Source organism: Biomphalaria glabrata, chromosome 12, assembly GCF_947242115.1.
Source record: "Biomphalaria glabrata chromosome 12, xgBioGlab47.1, whole genome shotgun sequence".
Taxonomy (NCBI): Eukaryota; Metazoa; Mollusca; class Gastropoda; family Planorbidae; genus Biomphalaria; species Biomphalaria glabrata.
Window position 1 is genome coordinate 9,852,532 of NC_074722.1, and position 21,422 is coordinate 9,873,953.

Sequence of the window (21,422 nt, forward strand, 5' to 3'; positions counted from 1 at the left end):
CCTAAGGGAAGTAATTCCAACAAAAGAAAAAAACCCTCACAGACCTATATTTTTATATATGCTACAGACCTATCTCTGTATATAGGTCCGTGGTACAAACAATGGACCGACTGATAAATGGGCATTTGGGTAAATGGTCGTTGAGTCGTTCTGTCGCAAAATGCAGACTTTTTTTTTTTTAAGTGATAGATCTAGATCTAGATTAGAAGCTTTAGTAGTTTGTTTTAAATTCCTGAACACGCTTGTGTAGGTTACTTTTTTTTCTACAAATAATTTTGCTTGAAATTCAACTAAAATATTTTTAAAATGTAGGCCTAATTCTACTAAAAATATCAGGATTTACCAGGAGCTTCATGAAATGTCCTAAAATTGCAAAATATACGAAAAAGTCATGGAAATCTCCGGAAATTATTAAAAATCTTTTGATAACTCATACAAATCTCATGAAATATTTAGACAAAAATTGTCATTTTGGGGTGTCATTCAATATGGAAAATGACAATCCTAAGCGCGATAAAAAAAAATGGCATTATCAGGTAATTTTGGAATCTAGTGAAAGAAGTTTCTCGCGCCTCAAACTAATGAAGAATTACTTGAGGTCAACAATTCTCGTAGATAGATTAAAACATTTGGTAATTCTTGCTATTGAGCGTGATCTTTGTAGGAAATAGAATTTTTAAGATGTACTGTATGACTTCGCTACACGCAAGGTTCGTAAAGTAATTCTGTACGTAGTAAAGAATGAATATAAAGACGAATGTATTTTCTAATATATATTATATAAACTCCTAATTTTCACTTATAATCCGTATCCCTACCCAAACTGGGCCCCGCGAATTCCGTTTCGCATAGGGCCCCACAATGGTTGAGTCCGGCCCTGCTCTTTAGCGACGGGTGATTACATAGTAGATTACTTGTTCTCCCCCCCCCCCTTTTTTTTTTCGCCACTAAATTTACGTCAGGTAGAAATTTAAAAAAAGAGTGATCTTTCTTGGTCACAACGTTCCGGCCCTGCTATTTTTGTTCTATTTCTCAAACCTAGAAATTCGGATTAAAAAATCCTTCATTGTGGATGCCAATCTCTTGTGGATTTCCCGGGGCAGTAGCTCCCTTAAAACCAGCCCTGGATCCTTTCCCGGGGCAGTAGCTTCCTTAGAACCAGCCCTGCATCCAAGGTCCCTGTCCATTCTCAAGCAGCGTCATGGTGGACAAAAAAAGGCCAAATTATCTGATCACTTCCCTATTGAAAATGGCGTAAAAAGGGGGTTGTGTAAATGCTATAATCTTCTTCGGCGTAACGCTGGGTTAAATGAGGCAGCAATGCACGAAGGCATCTACGTCAGATTACGCTCAGACGACAATGTGTTCAACCTTCGGCGTCTCATACTACTGTCTCGCTACCTGGTCGTGCCGTTTGCGCCTTGGACAGTCGTTCGGATTCAAACCTTGCCCGCTCCTATCCCCCGTCATCCTGTGGTAAGTTTGGACTAGGGAGTAAATTATCTTCAACTTTGAAGTAACATCCGAAACATGTAAAACATTTTACAAACAAACATACTAAAACAAAAGAGATGGTCACCACAGATGTTGATGATCAAGGCAGACGTTTTTGGTCGATTTTGCCGCGATAAATGAAATGCTTTGGAGCGAAATTAGTCCCACATGGTCCACGACGTTTAGGCACAGCCATTTTGGTAATCCCCCGCCTTCCGGTGAATTTTTTTTTTTTTTTTTTTGAGGGAACATCCAAAACACGTATAGCACACGAACTTTGAAATGTCAATTCTTACATAAGACCATGATATTGATGTCGATTCTTATATAATACCATGATATTGATGTCCATTCTTACATAAGACGATGATATTGATGTCAGTTCTTACATAAGACCATGATATTGATGTCAGTTCTTACATAAGACCATGATATTGATGTCCATTCTTACATAAGACCATGATATTGATGTCCATTCTTACATAAGACCATGATATTGATGTCAATTCTTACATAAGACCATGATATTGATGTCAATTCTTACATAAGACCATGATATTGACATGCTTCCCCCCCTCCACAACTGCACCACATCATTAGTGTTATTGACATGCACAGTGTCCAACGATGCGTAACTGTCTAGAGAAATATACAACACTCTCTTGGTCGCCTCCAAATGAGAGTATCGCGGTAGGGCCGCCTTAAGCTGATTTGACTGATTGCTCCAAATTGGGCCCTACGCTTGGCAGGGGGCATGCAATTTACTATAAGCATATCACTATCAGTTATGACTCTTGTCACAGGCTTATAAGGATGTTGGATTTTAAGGGTTACCATATTTAGTGTAACAAAGGATTGTCGTAACTTTAATTAACCCACTGCATGCAAGTTGTATAATAAATGTTGCTATAATGATATAATTAATATTAATAAATGCTATTTTAAAAAATAAATAAAAGAGAGGCATCGCAAGCATCCATTAAATTGGGCCCCGCAATTCGCAAGACCGGCCTTGTAAGGCGGGATAGGTTTCTCTACCTAACTCCTACTAACGGAAAGCTATTATGTAGGCCTAATGTAGTGCTTCTCGCCAGCCTTTTTTATGGCTCTGAGACTTGTTGCTCTATAGGGAACATAAAAGACTCCACAAACGCTTCCATTGGAGAAGCATTTGCTCCTCAATAGCCCCCCCCCCATCGCTATATACAAAAGAATTCAGTCACCATTTTGCCCTCACTGTAAAGCAGCTGTTTGCCTCTGAAAGAGACAGCAGAAGAGGTGACACGATGGTCGTAGGACACACATCTAAGACCAAAATAAACGTCGTTTCTGAAGACGGACCAAAAAAAAAAAAAAGGTGGACAACAGCTTTGTCTGTATTAAGTTTGGCGAAATATGCAGGTCGCAACTGGGTTTGCGTGGTCACTTGAAATACTGCACTTACTTACTTAGATCTTCTCGCGCCGTTCAACACACTGTGCGTCAAACTGTCTCCACGAAGATCTGTCACTGGCAATGTATGAAGCCTCTTACCACCTGGTGTCCACTGCTCTGAGTTCCTCAATGAAAGTGTGGCGCAAAGTTATACGAGGACGTCCCTGTTTGCGCGTTCCTCGTATTGGCCTCCATGTCATTGCAACTCTTGCGTAGTTCATTTTGTCGGAGAACATGTCGCGCAAACCTTATGCGGCGCTCTGTCACAACCTCACTAAGTGGTGGACTCCCAGTTCGGCATAGGATTTCTTTGTTTGATATAACTGCAATGACTCCTAAAATCCGTCTTAGCCATTTTTGTTGAGCCACATTTAGCATTTTCTCAATTTTGGCAGATGACCTCCGTATTTCACATGCTGATTATGATACTGCAGTTAGGCCTACTATTAGGCCTAAACTTCGGAATCGAAGACAATATTAGGCTATGTTTTATTGTTAATTATGCTAATGAAGAAACGAAATCTTAAAAATTTATTATATCTACGTCCTGTCTCGCACTTTCCTCAGGACTTCTAGAGGTGACGGCGAAGTTCGAAGTCGTCTGGAATATCATGATAAAAGTGATTTATTTTTTGGTACCCCGTTCACAGACCTAAATAAATTTTGCAGGGTAAACCTGTACGATACTAGGGTGGAAAAAAAGCTGCGTGTTTCGTTCCAACAGTCGAACATGATGAGCTTCTATGGCCTAGCCATCTCTAGAATCTCGACAAATTTTGTAAAAAGATAAATGGGAATCAATGGGATGGTTATATAATGAAAAATGTAATTGGGTAGAAGCAATGAGGAATCGCATAACAAGTTTTGCTATAATTTTTATTTAGACCTGGGCGTCAGTGGGCGACATGATATAGGCTTCTATATACAGCAGACTGTCTCTTGATAACGTTCTGCTAATAACATCTGATTGAGAGCTTCAGCCTTAGGTAGCACACAGTGCTTGATTCGCCTCAAATCTCGTTTACGCAAGTGAAAGAGTGTATTGAGCGATTTAGCCATATTTTTTTATTTTGTTAGAAATATTTAGATCAAGATCTATATGCACCTTTTTACAATATCGCATTGGTAATTAGCGTAAAGAAAGTAATTTAATTTTTTGTTGACGATAAAAGCGAAAAATGTTAATACATTACCTAAGATAAAGCAAAATATTAACTGGAGTAGTAAACACTCAAAATCACAGGGCTGCGCCAGAAACATTTTAAAATTTTCATTACGATAAAATAGATGCTTTAATCGAGCTTTATTTAAAAATTTCTTATTGTTATAAAATGAATATATTTTTCATTAGTAATTAATAAATTATTTTCAACATGTAATCTAAACAAACTAGATCTACAGTCTAAAAAAGATGTTTGTTTCGCTAAATTACACGTTCTTATCTTGTCTGCTGGTCGACGGTGTGAAGCTGATGCTGATTGTGTGTGTTCGCTGAATTGATAACAAACATCGGCTTCTTAAGTACCATTTTTCAATCGATAAGGTAGCTAAACAATAATCTTTAGAAAAAAAATGCATTACAACATGCATGTCTTTATGAGTTTCTTTTTCTTGTTGTCTAATAAAACAAGTCTAGATTAGACCTGTTGACAGTGTTGACGCATATTTTATTAAATTAAAATTATAATCATTAGATTAATAATGATTAATCTAATGATTTAATCATAATCTTAATCTTGCCAGTCAGGCCTGTGAGTGAGTGACTATTTCACTTAGACTCAGTCTCAGTGATTTCATGATTATAATAATAATTATAGTCTACTAATAGTAGAGACTCTAGTCTAGAGTCACTATTGCGGAACAGTTTGCTGCTACTTTAAGTTTTCAATTTTTTTTCGCTCCATAATGGTTGGACCTATGGAAAAAGTAAAACTATCTACTAGACATTGCCCATCCATTTTCTGATAAAAATAGATGCATTGTTATCATTGTAACTCATTGTTTAGTTTTGCATCACATTCATGTTTAAATTTTACATTCAAATTGACTGTGATATGGTCAGTCACAATTACGGAACAGGATTTTTAAGAAGTCACAGTTGCGCAACAGAGTAAAAATGTCGAAACAAAGCATATTATAAAGCACATATTTTATTAGTCTTTTATTATATATAATACTTGAACTCCTTAGCCCTTACATTAATTTTATTTATATTAAAGCTTAAGACAGCAATTGTCACTTTTAGGTTCTTTACCTCTTCTTAAATTGTAATTGACGTCATACTACCCTGAATCTGATTTTCCTTTTTACAAGGGTTTATTTTCCACTATTCCTTAATTCTTTTTTGTTATTTATATATAATATATATGATATTTGATATTATGATTTGTATTCAACTGTAGAAAAAAAGCAATAATATTAACAATTAAACGAACAAACCTAGAGAAAAAAAAAAAAGAAAAACTTACTAACAAACATTAATGACCTATATATTTGTACACGTAGTCGTATACAGCGGATATTTACATAATTATAAAAAAATGATACATAGTAATATTTTTTTTTCGGGTTGAAGGGATAATTTCTTGCAGTCCTATAGCAGTTTGAGGCTATCTCGGATGCTGACACTTTACTCCAGACTTTTTATAAAAACTCCTCCAAAGGACTCTATAGAAGATTAATCCCATCGCTGGTCATGGCAACAAATATGTTTCTTGAGGGCGTTTGTCCAATAGAGCGCTTTTAATATGACTCTAAATGAAAGCCTTGTTTTGCATGGCCATCAACTAAGAGAATAATTGGTTTTGGGATAAGGATGGTAACAGGAATAAATGCGTATCTATGAATAGAATATGGAAGTTGTTGTCCAACCCTTTTCTAAAATTTTTAATAATTAAGGTATCAGGGAAGTAGATTTTTATAGGGTTTACTTTTGTAGGTATAAATTAATAAAGGATTGGTAGACTGTCTTGAAGCACTTAGGCCTATACACATTAGCATCGTCACCTGTTTTACAGCCTGAGGTAACCGTGTATAAGCTTACATGTTTAGCTTGCCTTTACACGCAATAACACCGCCCGTCTTTTCGGGTCATATATAAATCTGCTTTCATTAGCGATGAAGATGCTGGTTGGATCATTTAATAGACAAGGGCCATTGCTGTTGTTTAAAAAAAAAAAGACAAAGATGTTAAAGAAAAACTAGGCTAAAAATTTAATTGAATCATACTCTGTAAAAAAAACAACAACAAAATAAAATATTTTGTACCAATAACTAGGGTCTATAATATTTTAGGACGGAGGACACACCCTAAAAAGGAGGACATAGTCCTCTTTTTGCCTGATGCCTGATAATCATAAATTCTATATTATATGTAATATTATTCTCTAAATGTTTTTAAATTTATGGTATACTAATACAAACTTGTATTAAAATTCTGATAATCTAAATCACTATGTTAATATTAGCTAAAATGGTAAAAACTGGGTGAACACCTCCCAATTAAAAAAAAATTCTATTCCTGGTAGATGGCTATGAAATTATGTTTTTCCACATCTATTTATTTACCAAAAATTAGGTGTATCATGCAGGTGATGGGTCATTATCATTTTAAAAAAGCCTTAAGATCTGACCTATGCGGTTCTCCTGGTACGTGAAAAATAATGGACGATTCCACACCTGTCAACTTTAACCTGGAGTCAAAATTAATCCTCTTCTGTGAAAGGAAAACCTGTATATTGAAAATGTAGAAAAATGGACCATGGACAGTACCGTTACAGTAGTTTAGCTGAAAATTTCAAAATAAAGTAGATACAGATTTTAACTAATTTTGACGAGCTGTTCCGCAAACATGCCTGTTCCGCAATAGTGACTCTACTATACTAGACTCTATGAGTATGCAGTCTGATACACTCACACTGAGACACTTGAGTGTCTTGAGACATTGATAAGTCTAGATTCTAGGTCTATGTTCTTACTATTCTAAATTGAATTGTATTCAAAAAAATTGTAGAATACAATTTAAGTCAATTAAAATATCAAATGATCAACATCAAAGGAATATATACATGTGTCAAAGTCAAAACTTAAATTTAAACCTAAATTATTTCACTTGCCTTGCTCTTGACTTAAAAGCAACACTATTTAACAGTAACAACTCTTTTATGACTCTAGATCTATGTGAGTGTGTCTCTAAACTCATAATAAATGATAATATGAATGTGAGTATACTTGCATAAGTTGGGATAAGTTAAATGCTGACTATACTCATACTGACTAGGTCATTAGATGTAGAGAGTGCATTGTCTAGAGTTAGAGTCTAGTCTAGTACAGTATCTAGATTATATTATGATTATCTTTAATTATCAAATAGCTAATAGACTCTTTTTAATCTTTTAGAAAAGAATTCAAATTTATATAATAATTTTATTTTGTTGTAAACTGGAAAACATTTTTACTGGAATTAGTATTGGCTATTGAAGATGCGGCAAGTTATTCCTCCATCTAATCTGGGGAAGTGCTGTACTATACTGTACTGAGTGTAAGCTTCCCTAGCTGGGTCCTGGAAGCAATTTCTTGCGTTCTGAGCTTCGAAATCATTTCTCCTCGCATCTCGACAATGCCCTTTTCTCAAGAAGAGCACATGTAAAAAATATTAAAGTAAAAAGAGGGTGGGGCCAATATTGAAATGCTTTCTTGCAGTCAGAGCTCACTGTTCTTGTCACTAAGTCTAATAAATAAGGAGGTGCACTGGCCAATATTATTGTACAAGGAACGTTTGGGGTAATATAGTGCACATATTTCTGTAATAGTTGTGATTTTTAAGATTATCATTGTGCTAAGTAAGATGTCTTATTGACCTATTTTTGTGTCACACAAAAATTTTCAAAACGTAATGATGCACAATGGTCAGGAGAATATAGACCATTCTGATACCAGAAATCATGGACACGTTTTAAAATATGTCTTCTTCAAGGTGTTTTGAGTCGATATTGTTACAGTTACCTCTCTAGATCTTTAAGATTGTAAAATGTTAAGAGGTTTTTAAATTTAATATTTTTCATTTCAAAGCCTGAAAGCTATTTAGACATACCAGTCTGAAAGTCTGTGCAGTGTATACTTTTTCTAGCTTAGAAGGATATTGAGAGACTTAAAAATACTTTATAAATCCCACTTTCGGTCAGAGATCAGCTGTCATCATTGAGAAGTACATAGAAGTCAAATTCATAAAGCGCTGGTTGTGAATGTGTATGTGTTTCGTGTGTGAATGTTGTTTGAATTTTTCATCTATACTGTTATTGTACAGTAGTTATGCTGATGTTGTCAATTGTAGTCTAGCATTTGTTTGGATCAATAAAATTATCTTATTTAAGATAACAGACATTTTAATAGATTTATCATTTTAGAGAGGGATGCAGAAGACTGAGACAGAATAATGTACAGTGTAGCATTTGGTGGATGTAAAGAAATATAAAAAAATTAGTAATGCTGTGAAGAAAAATTTATTATACTTTTTACTTTTTCAGACAATTAATTGTCAAAAAGTGGGGTCTGCTTTGGTGTAGGCATGGATTACACCAATTTAAACAGAGCCCAGCTCAGCTTTGACTATTTGCACACCAACTCGTAAGTTATACATTTTATCTTATTTTACAAAGTACAGACATTCTTTTAAAAGAGAAGATTACTAACATCCAACATTTTAATTGTTGAAACCATTTTATCACTGTGCTTCAATGAACATTACACACTTAGGCTTGATTTGGTATTTTCATTATTTCCTCACATCACTTCCGTCATCCCTTCTTTCAGCAGTCTCACTCTCTGTTCTGCCTTACACCATCCCTTCATTTTTCATATGTTCCTAATCCTGCTAAACTACTAGTGTTATTAAATCCAAGCTATCATTAACATTAAGTATACATTCCAATGGTTGATTTATTTATACATAACTTAGGAATATTTTTTGTTAGTTTAAACTGAAATAAACTTTTTTTTTTTAATTAGTAAACTACATGTGTATATTATTATATATATCTTATGATTGTTATTTCTATTTTTTTTATGAAACTTTCTTCTGTACAGAACTACACATGAGTTTCTGTTTGGTGCACTGGCGGAACTGTTGGATAATGCCCGTGATGCATCTGCAACAAAAATGAATATTTTCACAAGTATGCAGAGATGCTTAATTAAATTTTGATTATTTCTGTTATATGCATACTTTTTATGCTTTATAACCATTAATACACTTAAATTCTTGATTTTTTATTTTGTTCATATTAGAAATATATTGACTGGAATGTTTATTTATTTATTTTTAAAAAAATCTAGTTAAAGATGATTCACTTCGAGGAGGATATATATTATGCTTCTTGGATGATGGGGAAGGCATGGATCCAAGTGAGTCTACATTCTTGATTATTGCCTTATAGTGTGGCATTAATATTTTCTTTCTATGTCTTTTTTTTTTTTAAAACAAAATTTAGTAAATATAATTGAATTTAAAATTATGTAACAGTTTTTTTTATTCATAATAAATTGATTATTATATTATGAGGTCTTAAAATATCTATACAAAATTAATTTTTTTTTTCTACAATTATAAAAGTAAACATATATTTTTATATATATATTTTTATTTATCACTGGTTTAACTGGATGAGAAGTATGCTATATTTATCTATTTCTACAGAGCCTGATTTAACCTAGAAATTTTATCAATAAAAATAAACTTGTTGAGTTTGGTTGTCATAAAATTTTATTGTTACTTTTTTTGTTCTTTTACTATTTTCTAAAAGTCTATTGAGATTTTATCAATTTCTTTTTTGAAAGAAATAAAACCTTTTTACAAATCTTCTATCAACTCACTCTGTCTGTTTGTCTTGTAAAAAGTTTGTACATGTATATTATATCTCCCACACCCGTTCTTGGATCTAGTTCTAAACTTTGCACAATTATTCATTGGCATAGAAATTAATCAATGAAACAAATAACCAATTAGTCAATTAATTATTTTGTTCGATACTAACAAGTAAATTAATCCTTCAGTATTCACAGCTAAGGGCTAAATATGTAGGGTTTTGTCCCCTTAGATAATTGAACACCCACACATTCTTGGATCACGTTTAAACTTTAAACAATCATTTATTGTACCTAACAAGACATCAATCAATAAAAATTTAACCAGTTAATTAATTATTTAATTGGTAATAAAATATTTTGTTTGATATTGAATAAGGGAAATAAGTTCTACATTATTGAGATATAATTGTAAATGCATAGTTCTTTCCCTTAGATAAGCTTTTTTTTTTTTCTTTTCTTTTTTTCAAAAAGGATTTTTTATATTGGCTTGTTTTTTGTTAGTTTTTAAGACATTGTTTATTTTCAGTTGAAACTGCCAGCATAGTAACATTTGGTAAATCCAACAAGAAATCAGATGATTTGCACCAAATTGGCATGTATGGCAATGGTTTGAAATCGTAAGTAACTTTATATGTCATTTTAATTGAGTACATGAAATCAACATACTTATCTAAACAGTATTTAATTCCATTTTTTTTTCTCTGAAATTTACTGAAATATACTATAATGATAACATTTTTTTCAGTACTAAGTTTTATATCCCATTTCATGTAATATAAGTCTCTTTCTTTGCAAAATATTTAAAGTATTTGTTCAGTATTGAGACATTTTTAAGTTACATAATGAAACAAAAATTAGGAACTTGTTTTTTTTCCTGCATAGGTAGGATATTATATTATATCTATACTGTAAAGCAGAAATTAAGGGTATGTATGTCCTGAATACAAATCAAAACCGTTTTACCAATCTTGATAAAACTTGGTGTAAATTTTTCTTCGAGCATGTTCGAAATCGTTGTGTATGTTTAATGTTCCTTCCACAATCCGAGGGTCCTAAAAATGGATAAAAAGTACCTAATTTTATCTCTATTAAAGTACAAAACTATTTAATAAATAGGTTAAACCCGTTTTCACAGTATTTTATATTGGATATGAATCTATCTTTTGGCTGAATGAGTAAACCCATTTTCACACCCTACTTTTATTTTCGTGGCGAAATAAAAAAAAAAAGTGAAGAGAACATTCTCCAACTTTGGCACACATCTAAATACAATCCAGTAGATAAGTAATACGCAAACTACGCCCACAGGCCGCTGATCATAACCGGCTATAGAGTATATATTTTATAGCAAAATTTAAAAAAAAAAAAAAATACTGTCTACTTATAAGGGTGAACGTTTCCATATTTTTTTGGAGGGAAACAGGGTCTGAGATCAACACAAAATATTATATTCTATGTTGTTCTTTTATTTGCATTGAACTGAACAATTGGTTTGTGGGTGTAAAATTGCTTTAGATGAAATGTTTACATGTATTTTCTAGTTTTAAACACTGTTGCTTATTTTCTGTTTGTTCTTTCAGTGGTTCCATGAGAATAGGAAATGATCTGATGCTATTCACAAAAAGGGGAGATACAAGGTCTTGTCTGTTTCTGTCTAGAACTTTCCACGAGGAAGAAAACATTGATGAAGTTATTGTGCCCATACCTTCTTTTGAAGCAACATCACAGAAGCCCAAGTTAATGGATCAGAGACATAAAGAAAAGGTTGGTGCTTTTTTTTTTTTTTTTAAATGTTTTTAAAAAAAAAATTGAATGTTTCAAATTGATATAGATTAAGTGAATACCTTAATCCAACTAGTTTTACTCATCCAGCTAAGGTTGTACACTAGACAAAACCAGTCACATCTATAATTTCATATTTTCCAGAATTTCTCTTTAAATCATCCAAAAATATAATCTGTGCTACAGTTCTCTCCTGGTGCCACTGTATTATGCTATGTCCAAAATCCAGAAACAAAAGCTATAAATATAAATAAAAAAAAGAAGTGAAAATATTTTCTCTCATGCAAGCTTCTATTTTCTTTTCCCTATAGAATAACAAATTGATGTAGAAATTGTTGAAATCATTTTGAAAGTAAAAAGTAATAGTAAAGTATTAGAGATGAAGTTTACAATTATTACTCTATAAATGTTTTGTTTTCTTAATAAGTAATTTCATGTTTTCAATTTATAAAATACTCAGACATAAATAACTGCTACCTAAATTGTTGTTATACCAGGCAGTGATGCTAATAAGCAATTTTTATATGTATTTAACTTTTAGATATTCATTTGGTGAACAAATGAAAACAAACATTTAAAGGAACATATTTTCCAGCACATGAGTCTAGATCTAATCTTTGAAACCCTAGTGGTTGGCATGTGTGGTAATCTCAAGAACTTTGCTTAAGACCTATAATAGGGGATTAAAATCCCATTGTTTCCATAGAACTCAAACAAGAGGCTAACATGCAGACTGGCATTCCAATTTGGAATAATTCCTAATCCTTTTAACATCCCATGCTGAGTGATATAGCCCTATTTTCAAATTGTTTTATATAGCTTAGCTTTAATTTGAATACAAATTCTATTCTCAATAATCTCTTTACATTTTATTGTTTATTTTTTTTAATTTTCTTTTTTTAGCATGAAACTGAGATGGAGATCATTCTCAAATATTCTCCATTTAAGACAACTGGAGACTTCTTTGCCCAGTTTGACAGGATAGAAGGCCAATCAGGCACACTAGTCATGGTGTATAACCTTAAATTATTAGACTCTGGAGACACTGAACTAGATTTTGTTACTGACCCTAATGACATCATCTTATCTAATCCAAGTAGTCATGATTTTGATTCTGATGAAGGGTGAGAATGTACTTACTGTTATTCTTACTGTTTCTGTTTTGATTTGTTTTATAGTAAGGTAGTATGATCAGATACTCTCCCCTTGCAGAGCTGCAACCAAAGTCTAATTTATTATGCTTTCCTAAACATTTTGATGTTTTCAATCAATATGTATTGTTCTTAGGAATTAGATTTACTTTTTATTTGTTTCTTTTTATCACTGAAAACAATGTCTGCTTCTTTTGTCTCATGTAGTCTTATGCCAGAGAGAAAGTCATTTCGAGCCTATGCAGCGATTCTGTACATGGATCCTAGGATGCGCATATACTTGCAGAACAAAAAGGTGCGCACCAAACGTCTAGCTTGTACTTTATATAAATCCAAACTCTACAAATATTCTTCTAACCGATTCAAAACAAGAGCAGAGAATGAAGCCAAAAGAGCCATTGATGAAGCTCTTGCAGCAGAAAACAAGGCCAGGGAGGCTGAAAGTAAAGCAAAGTGAGTCTTGTCTTTTTTTTATATATATGTAGCATTTATGGATGTAGAGACATTTTGTTAAAAATTTATATCTTTTTTCAATCTGATAAATCTGGAATACTTATGGATCTTTTCTATATAAAGAAGGAAACTCAAATTTCAAAACAATGTAATTTCTGTTTATCTGAAATGAATGAAATGCTTTTGCTTTACTCCTCTTGTGTTTGCAACTTCCACAAATCTGCTCCATCCCTTAGAGGATTATTTGGAAAGTTAAGTTTATTATATTGTGATTCAAAGGGCAGTAAAAAAGTGAAACTACAGGAAGTCAACTGCTTTGAGAAAAAAATGTTCATGGAATGTTAAGAGATGAGAGATGATCTTTTAAATTTGCAACTTCTTATGTATCTGTAGAGGCCAATCCTTCATACACACCAATGGTCACTTGTTAGCATTTGTAATTACTAGATGCTGCAGCATTTTGTACCTTTTCCCTATACTTGTTGTGTTCACCTACTGCTATCCTGGGCCCTTCCTTTATGCTTGCTCTCTATAGAAAATTAAACATTTCCTAAAGTTATATTTTGAATATTATTATAGCTTATTTAGATAAAGAATGATAATGATTGATTGTTTTGTTTCAGAAATCTTGAAAATAAAGTAGGTTCCTCAACTAATAAAGAACAGAGGGTAAGTATTTATACAATGATTATTTGTACTGTTTTGAAATGGTGTCTATATTTTTAACTGTAGATGATGTACTAAGCTTTTCCTTCTTAATGTTATTAGCAATACAATAAAAACTGTTTTTTTGTTGTTGTTGTTTTTGATAGGCAGCATTGCGAAAAGCTCAGAACTTTGCTGCTGAATGTAGAGGAAATGCTCAAATAAAAAGACAGATGGCAGAAAGGAAAACAAAGTGAGAGAAAGTTTTACTATTGATTATTAACAGTGTTAATTATTCTAATTTGATTTCTTAGCTGAGTAGATAACAGGTACCATGGAGTTTAAACATTTATCCTTGGAGGTAAATTTTGTCAGCATTTATGAAATATACAATGTTAAATTTTGTTGGGTTTAAAGATAATTTCAATACTGTTTTCCTGTCTTTCTGTTTCTCAGGTCTTTGAAGGAGCCTAAAACATTAAATCTTATATTTGGACTTAATCTGGATAACCGTAGCCATGATGGAGTGTTTGTGTACAATTGTAGTCGTCTCATCAAAATGTATGAAAAAGTTGGACCGCAGAACGAAGGGGGAGTGTAAGTGATGGAGTTAATTTACCTTTTTTTTTTTGTTAAATGTTTATTAAGGTTAATCTAGTTAATGTCTACATTTATTATAATCTTCATCATTGAAAACATTGCACTAAATGCAGTTTTAGTTAGACACACCACTTTTATGACACTGCAATTTCATTTTTGTTTTGTGAACTAAATTTCTGGTCTTTTTAGTTCAATTTTGTCAATCAGCTGAAAATAATACATGCTATTTGGATACCTTGCTTGTGTTTTTCTGTAGATTTCATTAATATGCTGTCATTTAGAATCGAAAAAGCTTACTGTTCGATGCATTGATGTGTTTATTGTATAAATGTGTGAATATAGTTGATATTGTGTTCAAAATAGATAGCACCTGATTATATATTTATTAATAATATTAAGAGTATAATAGCACCTGATTATATATTTATTGATAATATTAAGAATATAATACATAATCAATTCAATACAATTCATTTATGTTTCTTCAGATTCTGCAATGGTGTAGTTGGTAAGCAGTTTATTTATTATTAGTTATAATGGTAACATATGTTATCTTTGGCGATTGTATAAAGTTTGATAGACGCTGACAGTGGCTTGTTTAATGAGACTAAATGTATTGTTTTGTTGTTATTAATGTATGTAAGAGTTACATTTCTTAGTGTATGTACTCCCAGGGTATGAATAGTGAACATTTTGCACATTATGTGTTTTGAATGTTCAGTAGGACAAAGAGAATTTTGTGACTGGTTGTACATAGCTGTCTTGGGTTTTTTGTGATAACTGGAGTTTTTAGATTTTATATATTCATTAAGGATTTAGTATTTAATCTATTATATATTATGGATTTTAAACTAGAGTTGATGTATTTGAACTGGATTATTTTAAATAAATATCTGTTCTTTTTTTGGTCAAAACTGTAATGTTTTCTGAATATCCTTGTTTTATTAACATAGATTATTGGGAAAGTTTCAGGTGGAATCTTGTTTGTATTTTTTTAATCAGAGGTTTTAAAAGAAAATGATTAAAAAGTAATATACTAAAGTAATATTTGGTTAGTCACATTTACATTTTAAATGACTATTACTTTAACTTTTTTTTTATGGACCAATGCATCCTTTAATCATCTTTTTTGAACTAATGTCTGTATTATATAAGATAAAATTATAGAATGTTCTCACTCTGCCCACTCTGCATTTTAGTTTTATTCTCTTTGCACATTTATGTCAGTTTGTCTCACTGAGAACTAGATAGTTGCATAGGATGACGTTTGTCATTGAAGATGATGTTAGAACTGACTATATTGGGATATCTTTCCACTAATACAATTCTTGCTCTCAAGAGATGAACAAGTGTGTCTTTATTAAAATCTTATATTGCATATTGCTACTGTAATATAGACTATAACATTTCTTATTTAATTTGACATGATGCATTGTGATTGTAAAATTGTTTCATTTCTTTTACGATTAATCATATATAGAAATAAATGAAATATTGATTTTGTTTTCCTGATGACATGTCTCAGTAGTGGTAGTAGTGGCTAAGTGGTTAAGGACATGGCTTCCAACCTGAGGTCCTTGGTTTGGATTACGGGAAAGACTGGCATTTTGAATTTCAGGATTTTTAGGATGCCCCCGAATCCACCCAACTCTAATTGGTACCTGATTTTATATGGAAAAAATAAATGTTGTTGGTCATTGTGCTGGCCACATGATACCCTGCTCGTTAACCATTGGCCAAAGAAATAGATGACCTTAATATCATCTGCCCTATAGATCACTAGGTCTGAATGGGGAACTTTTACTTACCATAATTATCAACACACTAAATGTCTGTAGATGTAATGGATGTATCTTATTTAAAATTTCTATTACTAAGAGAAATTATTAACTTATTAAATGACTGTCTCTAGGTATTGTTGATGTACCTTACCTTGTACTAGAGCCAACACACAATAAACAGGACTTTGCTGATGCTAAAGAATACCGGCATTTGATGAGGGCCATGGGGGAGCATATGATACAGTATTGGAAGGATGTTGGCATTGGTGAGTTTTTCAATTAAAAAAAAAATTAAAACTCTCATCCTTTTGTCTTTGTAATTTATTTTGAAAATGTTACTATAATCCTTATTTCCTGGAAATTGTGTTCCTGCTATCTATGGGTTTCTTCAGAATTAGTCTCAGAGGCTAATGCTTGTTATTAAATGACTACTATTGTAAACATTGTTGATACTAATTTTTCTCCTTCAATAATTATATGCAATGTGTATTACTTTGAAAAGATTATTTTATAACTTGTTGGACATGGTTATATTCTTGTTCCTTTACTTATCTTTTATTTTGTATCTTATTTTTCAGCACAGCAGGGCATTACCAAATTTTGGTAAGACTTGCATGTATATTGTCTAATTATGTAAAGGAGTTAATACTCTAGAAGTGTTAGACTTACATTATTATGCTAAATAGTCTTTGTTGGTGGTATCTACTAGTTAATTAACATTTATTTACTTTTAACCCAATAGCTCCTACGGCAGTACCAAACATTTTTACAGTATATTCCTAAAACAGGCTGGAATGTTGTGATACTATTATTTTAAACTTTCCTATAAGAAGAGCTCATCATGTCTTGTTTAGAGTGAGAACAAGAGCCTGGTGATTTTTTTTTTTTTTTTGTGAATACCAAATGTGTTTCACGTTTTCATTATTTTTTAAAGAATTTTTTGAACAAATAGGCCCATAGACCCAGTTGAGAAAATTAGTTCTTATGAAGCTTTTTTTTTTATTCTAAAGGTATTAAAAGTATTTTTTTTTTTAACCTAGACATAAGAATCTATTTTTTTTAAAGTTGTTTTTTTATTTATTAGTAAAAGTTCTTAAATTATATTTAGTTAATTTTTATTTTTTTTAACAATTTTTATTCACTTACCCCTCTTTGCTTAGGGTTTAAAAGAGGATTTTTCAAACTTGAATGAGGAGGCATTGGGTTAAATTTTTTATTTTTTTTCTGTCATGGGCACAGAGCAGATCTTCAAATGATAGTGCAATTGGTACTATGAGCTTAACATTAGGCATGCAAGCCTTTGGCTGATGGTGATAAACAATGATAACCAATTTAGAATTAGTTTGCAGCATTTAACAATTTTTAAAGAAATGCTTATACCAATAAATTATGACTTGTTAGATCTTTCTAATTTGTTTGTAATAAATAGAATTATCATGTTATCTTTTGCAAGGGAGGGCTTTGGCTACATCAGCTCAGAATGGAAGGCCCCTCCGTCTGATGACATAAAATATGTGAAAAAGAGGGCAATGCAATTAAGTGTTACTTTACAGTGTGGTAAGTCATGCCATTGTATAGCGCTAGGACAAGGGATATTCATTTTCTTTGTAAACATTTTTCATTTCATTTTAGAACCTTCACAATTTAGTGGTATTGCTTCATATCACAACTATCTTTAATTGTGATTATTAAATTTTTTTTTCCATGTAAGAACCCAATATGGAAAAAGTAATACAAAATTATGATTTTCAGTGATGGGAATTTTCCGAAAATGTTCCAAATTCCTAAAATTTCTTCTGATCAGTTTTTCTAACAAAAAAATCTGAAATTTTCCCCGACATTTTTTTTTGAGAAAAAAAATCTGATTTTATTATGTTTCCATTTTCGAAAGAATGCATTTTTATCTCACGTGAGTGCATTTCACATTTTGTTGAAATTAACATTTCTGGTTGATTTAATAGGTGTTCAGTTAAAAAAAAAAGAAGCTACAGATTAAAGATTTAAGGGTTTTGACTCCTAGTCTTTAGAAACCTTTTGAGAATGCCTTTAGAAATATGAAATGGAAAGCCCATGCAACAGTTGCATGAGATACAATTTATCAACAACTGAATACATGTACATATTTCTCTTTCTGCTCTAAGGGGCATGTTGGCTGATTGGTAAAATGATTGGCTTTTGAACTGAGGAAGCTCGATCTTGAATCCTCCTTGAAACTCTCAGATTTGTAGTACGCCCCTGATTTGACCCACCTCTAGTGGGTGCCTGACATATATTGGGGAAGTAAAGGTGGTTGATCATGTCCTTAACTGTCAGCCATAGTAACAGATGAGCTTTAATCGTATGTCCTAATAGATGAAAAGTGTGCCTGTTACCTCCCACTAACTGTTCTGTGATAACAACATAACATCACCCATGGATATAACTTTATTAAATCACTATTGAAAGCATACTATATTAGACTTGTTTGTTTTCTCCTGGAATGGATTTGTCACGGTCATTGAAGTGCCACATGTCTCGATCTCTTATATGCCTCTTACTACTGTCACATTGAAAATTATCTTGATCTGAATTGTGGAACCAAATGATCATGATTGCCAAGGATCTAGAAATCGCCAGTTGATAAGATGATCATCTGGAAGTTGCTCATTGATAAGACGATCTAGTATATTATTAATAGATTCAATGAAGAAACATTTCCTCGTCAAATACAAAAACTTTAATTCAAAACTTGGAACAGCTATTCACAATAATTACAATGGTAAACTGTAATTAACTGAAATGGTTAATATATTTCTACTTAGTTAGATGATCTACACAATATCATAATTTATGTCTTCTTCCTTTGAATACCAACTCGAGACTCAAACAATTCATAACCTATTCTAACACTTAACCACTCGAGACTGGGGAAACTATCTAGAAGCTTCCAGATCTTCCGGCATTACCACGTGGTTAATATCTCTTTGTTGCATGGCCAACCAAATCTGACCAATAAAATACAGCTTAACGTACAATAATTAACATATCTGACCAATCACATTTACTCTAATAAAAGGTTGCTGTATACTTTGATTTTCCCGAGCTAGCTGAAATCTTGCCGGCGAACCTTGAGCTAAAAATAGACAATGCGTATGTGACAGGCTTATATATAAAATGTATTTCAGTTTGAATATAGCAACACTTGTTATCTAATTGAGAGTTCTTATGTGTGTATCTGTAGACATGTGTCTGAAGTGGAGGATGATTCCCTTTAACTCAAACAACATTGGGAAAGAATTTCCTGATCATTGGGTGTGTACCATGAACCCAGACCAACAGCATAACAAGTAAGTCATAAAATATTTGTTCAAGTATTAAAAACTTTGTTGAGGAATGTTTAAGTTTTTAAACTTTAAGAGAAGTAAAATTGTCATCATTCATTGAACAGTATTTCAAGTTGTAAGGCCTGATTGACTGAATGAGCTTATTGCACGTCAAGAGCTTCTACTTAAACTTACAGTTTTTTGATGTGATACTTTCTGCTTTTTAGGCATTTTGAACTGAAATATTGCAAAATGTTTTTATATAATTCAGTTATAGCAAAGTCATGACCTGGGGCCATGATAAAGTGCTTGGCTTCTGAACCAAGAAGTCAAGGGCTCAAATTTTGGTAAAGATTGGGATTTTGAATTTCCTGACGTTTAGTATGTCCAAGACATCTTTAATGGGTATCTGAAATTAGTTGAGAAAGTAAAAATGATTGGTCAATGTTTATCATTGGTTATAGAAATAGATGACTTTTACATTATCTGTCTGATAGATTGCAAGTTGTGAAAGAAGTACTTAACTTTTATTTCAGTCAAGACCTTAATGTTGAAAAGAACACTATTACCCTCCTCACATCATTTTGTAAACAATTTTCTGATTTCCTTTATTCAAGGTTATCTAACTATTAGTACCTCTGAAGAACTGAATAATTATTTCCACAGATGTTCATCTGCAGAACAAAAGTTAAACATTCCAGAAGGTGTCCTTAAAAAGGAATTTAAATCTCAGGAACAGAAGAAGAAAGATTTAGAAGAGGTACTTTCTTCCAAAACATATATTGAGTGTGGCCCTCTTGTTTGAGAGTTTTTGTAGTCATATTTTATTATAGCCTTTCTATAGAACAGTCACACCCCCAGTTTTGTGAAAGGTATACATGAATTTTTACTTAGTTGAATCCACAAAAAACATTATAAATCCCAATATCAGAAATGAATAGTATCATAGTAATAAATGTAAAAGTAAAGTGTATGATTATTAGTACAATAAACCGACCAAATGGAACCTCACTGATTGAAAGATAAGTGAAGTGACAAGGCGTGGTAGCACGACCATGTCCAGACTTAGGATTGGACACACCTACATCACGCATTCCTTTGTGCTGAAGAAAGAGGAGCCCCCACTTTGTGAGTACTGTGACTCTCGCCTCACAGTGGATCATATCCTCATTGATTGCCCCAGATACCAGGATGTTAGGGAAACATTTTTTAGAGCGCACAACTTAAAAACACTATTTGACAATGTCGACCCAGGGAAGATACTGGGCTTTGTCCGGGATGTGGGGTTGACTACGAAGATCTGATTTGTGAAATTGTGACCCTATAATATTTACATAAGATTTTTACTAATTATTAAATTTTTACTACCTTTACTATTTTAACTGTTGTGAATAGAGCTTGTTTTTAATGATTTAACTGTATGGAATTTAGCTCTTATAAAGGAGAGTAATACTTGAAGGATTACGGGCAAGACATGGCCTAAATTGTGCAGATGTGCCAAAAATTCTAAACTCAAACTCTGATTGAAAGAACTAACTTGAACTGGCCCACGATATGTGCCTAGGTCTTTCTTTTATAGTTTCAAAAAAAATCTTTCTAGAAGCCACATTAACTAGTGACACTTTCTTAGAATATTCTTTCATGCTGGCCAGCTGGACATGTTTACATGTCAACTATTCAAGGTCTTAATTTGAAGTTTTTCTGGTAATCCAAACACATTTTTTTCCCCTCTTATACTAATATGCATTCAAGGTCATTTATTCTATGGACATTACAGTATTTTGAGATTGCTAACTAATTTCCTACATTTGCTTTCAGGAAATTTTAAGGAAAACAGAAATGTTGGAAAAACTGCAGGTAAATGAAATTGTTTTGGCATTATGATATACATGTATGTAAAGAGAAGTATTGAATAT

At 32.3% G+C, this 21,422-nt stretch overlaps 1 protein-coding gene across 3 annotated transcripts in view; it reads left to right on the plus strand.

The window, feature by feature from the left end:
• The first annotated feature begins 4,329 nt into the window (after positions 1–4,329).
• Positions 4,330–21,422, plus strand: part of LOC106070265 (ATPase MORC2-like) — a 44,033-nt gene continuing 26,940 nt past the window's right edge. For all 3 annotated transcript variants that reach the window (XM_056006157.1, XM_056006159.1, XM_056006160.1), the window contains exons 1-18: positions 4,330–4,471; positions 8,454–8,553; positions 9,013–9,101; positions 9,262–9,330; positions 10,319–10,409; positions 11,373–11,556; positions 12,478–12,698; positions 12,933–13,178; positions 13,802–13,847; positions 13,991–14,076; positions 14,280–14,420; positions 14,912–14,931; positions 16,336–16,470; positions 16,783–16,807; positions 17,658–17,761; positions 19,425–19,530; positions 20,173–20,266; positions 21,325–21,363. In XM_056006157.1, coding sequence (XP_055862132.1) covers positions 8,495–8,553; positions 9,013–9,101; positions 9,262–9,330; positions 10,319–10,409; positions 11,373–11,556; positions 12,478–12,698; positions 12,933–13,178; positions 13,802–13,847; positions 13,991–14,076; positions 14,280–14,420; positions 14,912–14,931; positions 16,336–16,470; positions 16,783–16,807; positions 17,658–17,761; positions 19,425–19,530; positions 20,173–20,266; positions 21,325–21,363 — 1,755 coding nt within the window. In that variant the 5' untranslated portion in view covers positions 4,330–4,471; positions 8,454–8,494. The remainder of the gene's footprint in view (positions 4,472–8,453; positions 8,554–9,012; positions 9,102–9,261; positions 9,331–10,318; positions 10,410–11,372; positions 11,557–12,477; positions 12,699–12,932; positions 13,179–13,801; positions 13,848–13,990; positions 14,077–14,279; positions 14,421–14,911; positions 14,932–16,335; positions 16,471–16,782; positions 16,808–17,657; positions 17,762–19,424; positions 19,531–20,172; positions 20,267–21,324; positions 21,364–21,422) is intronic.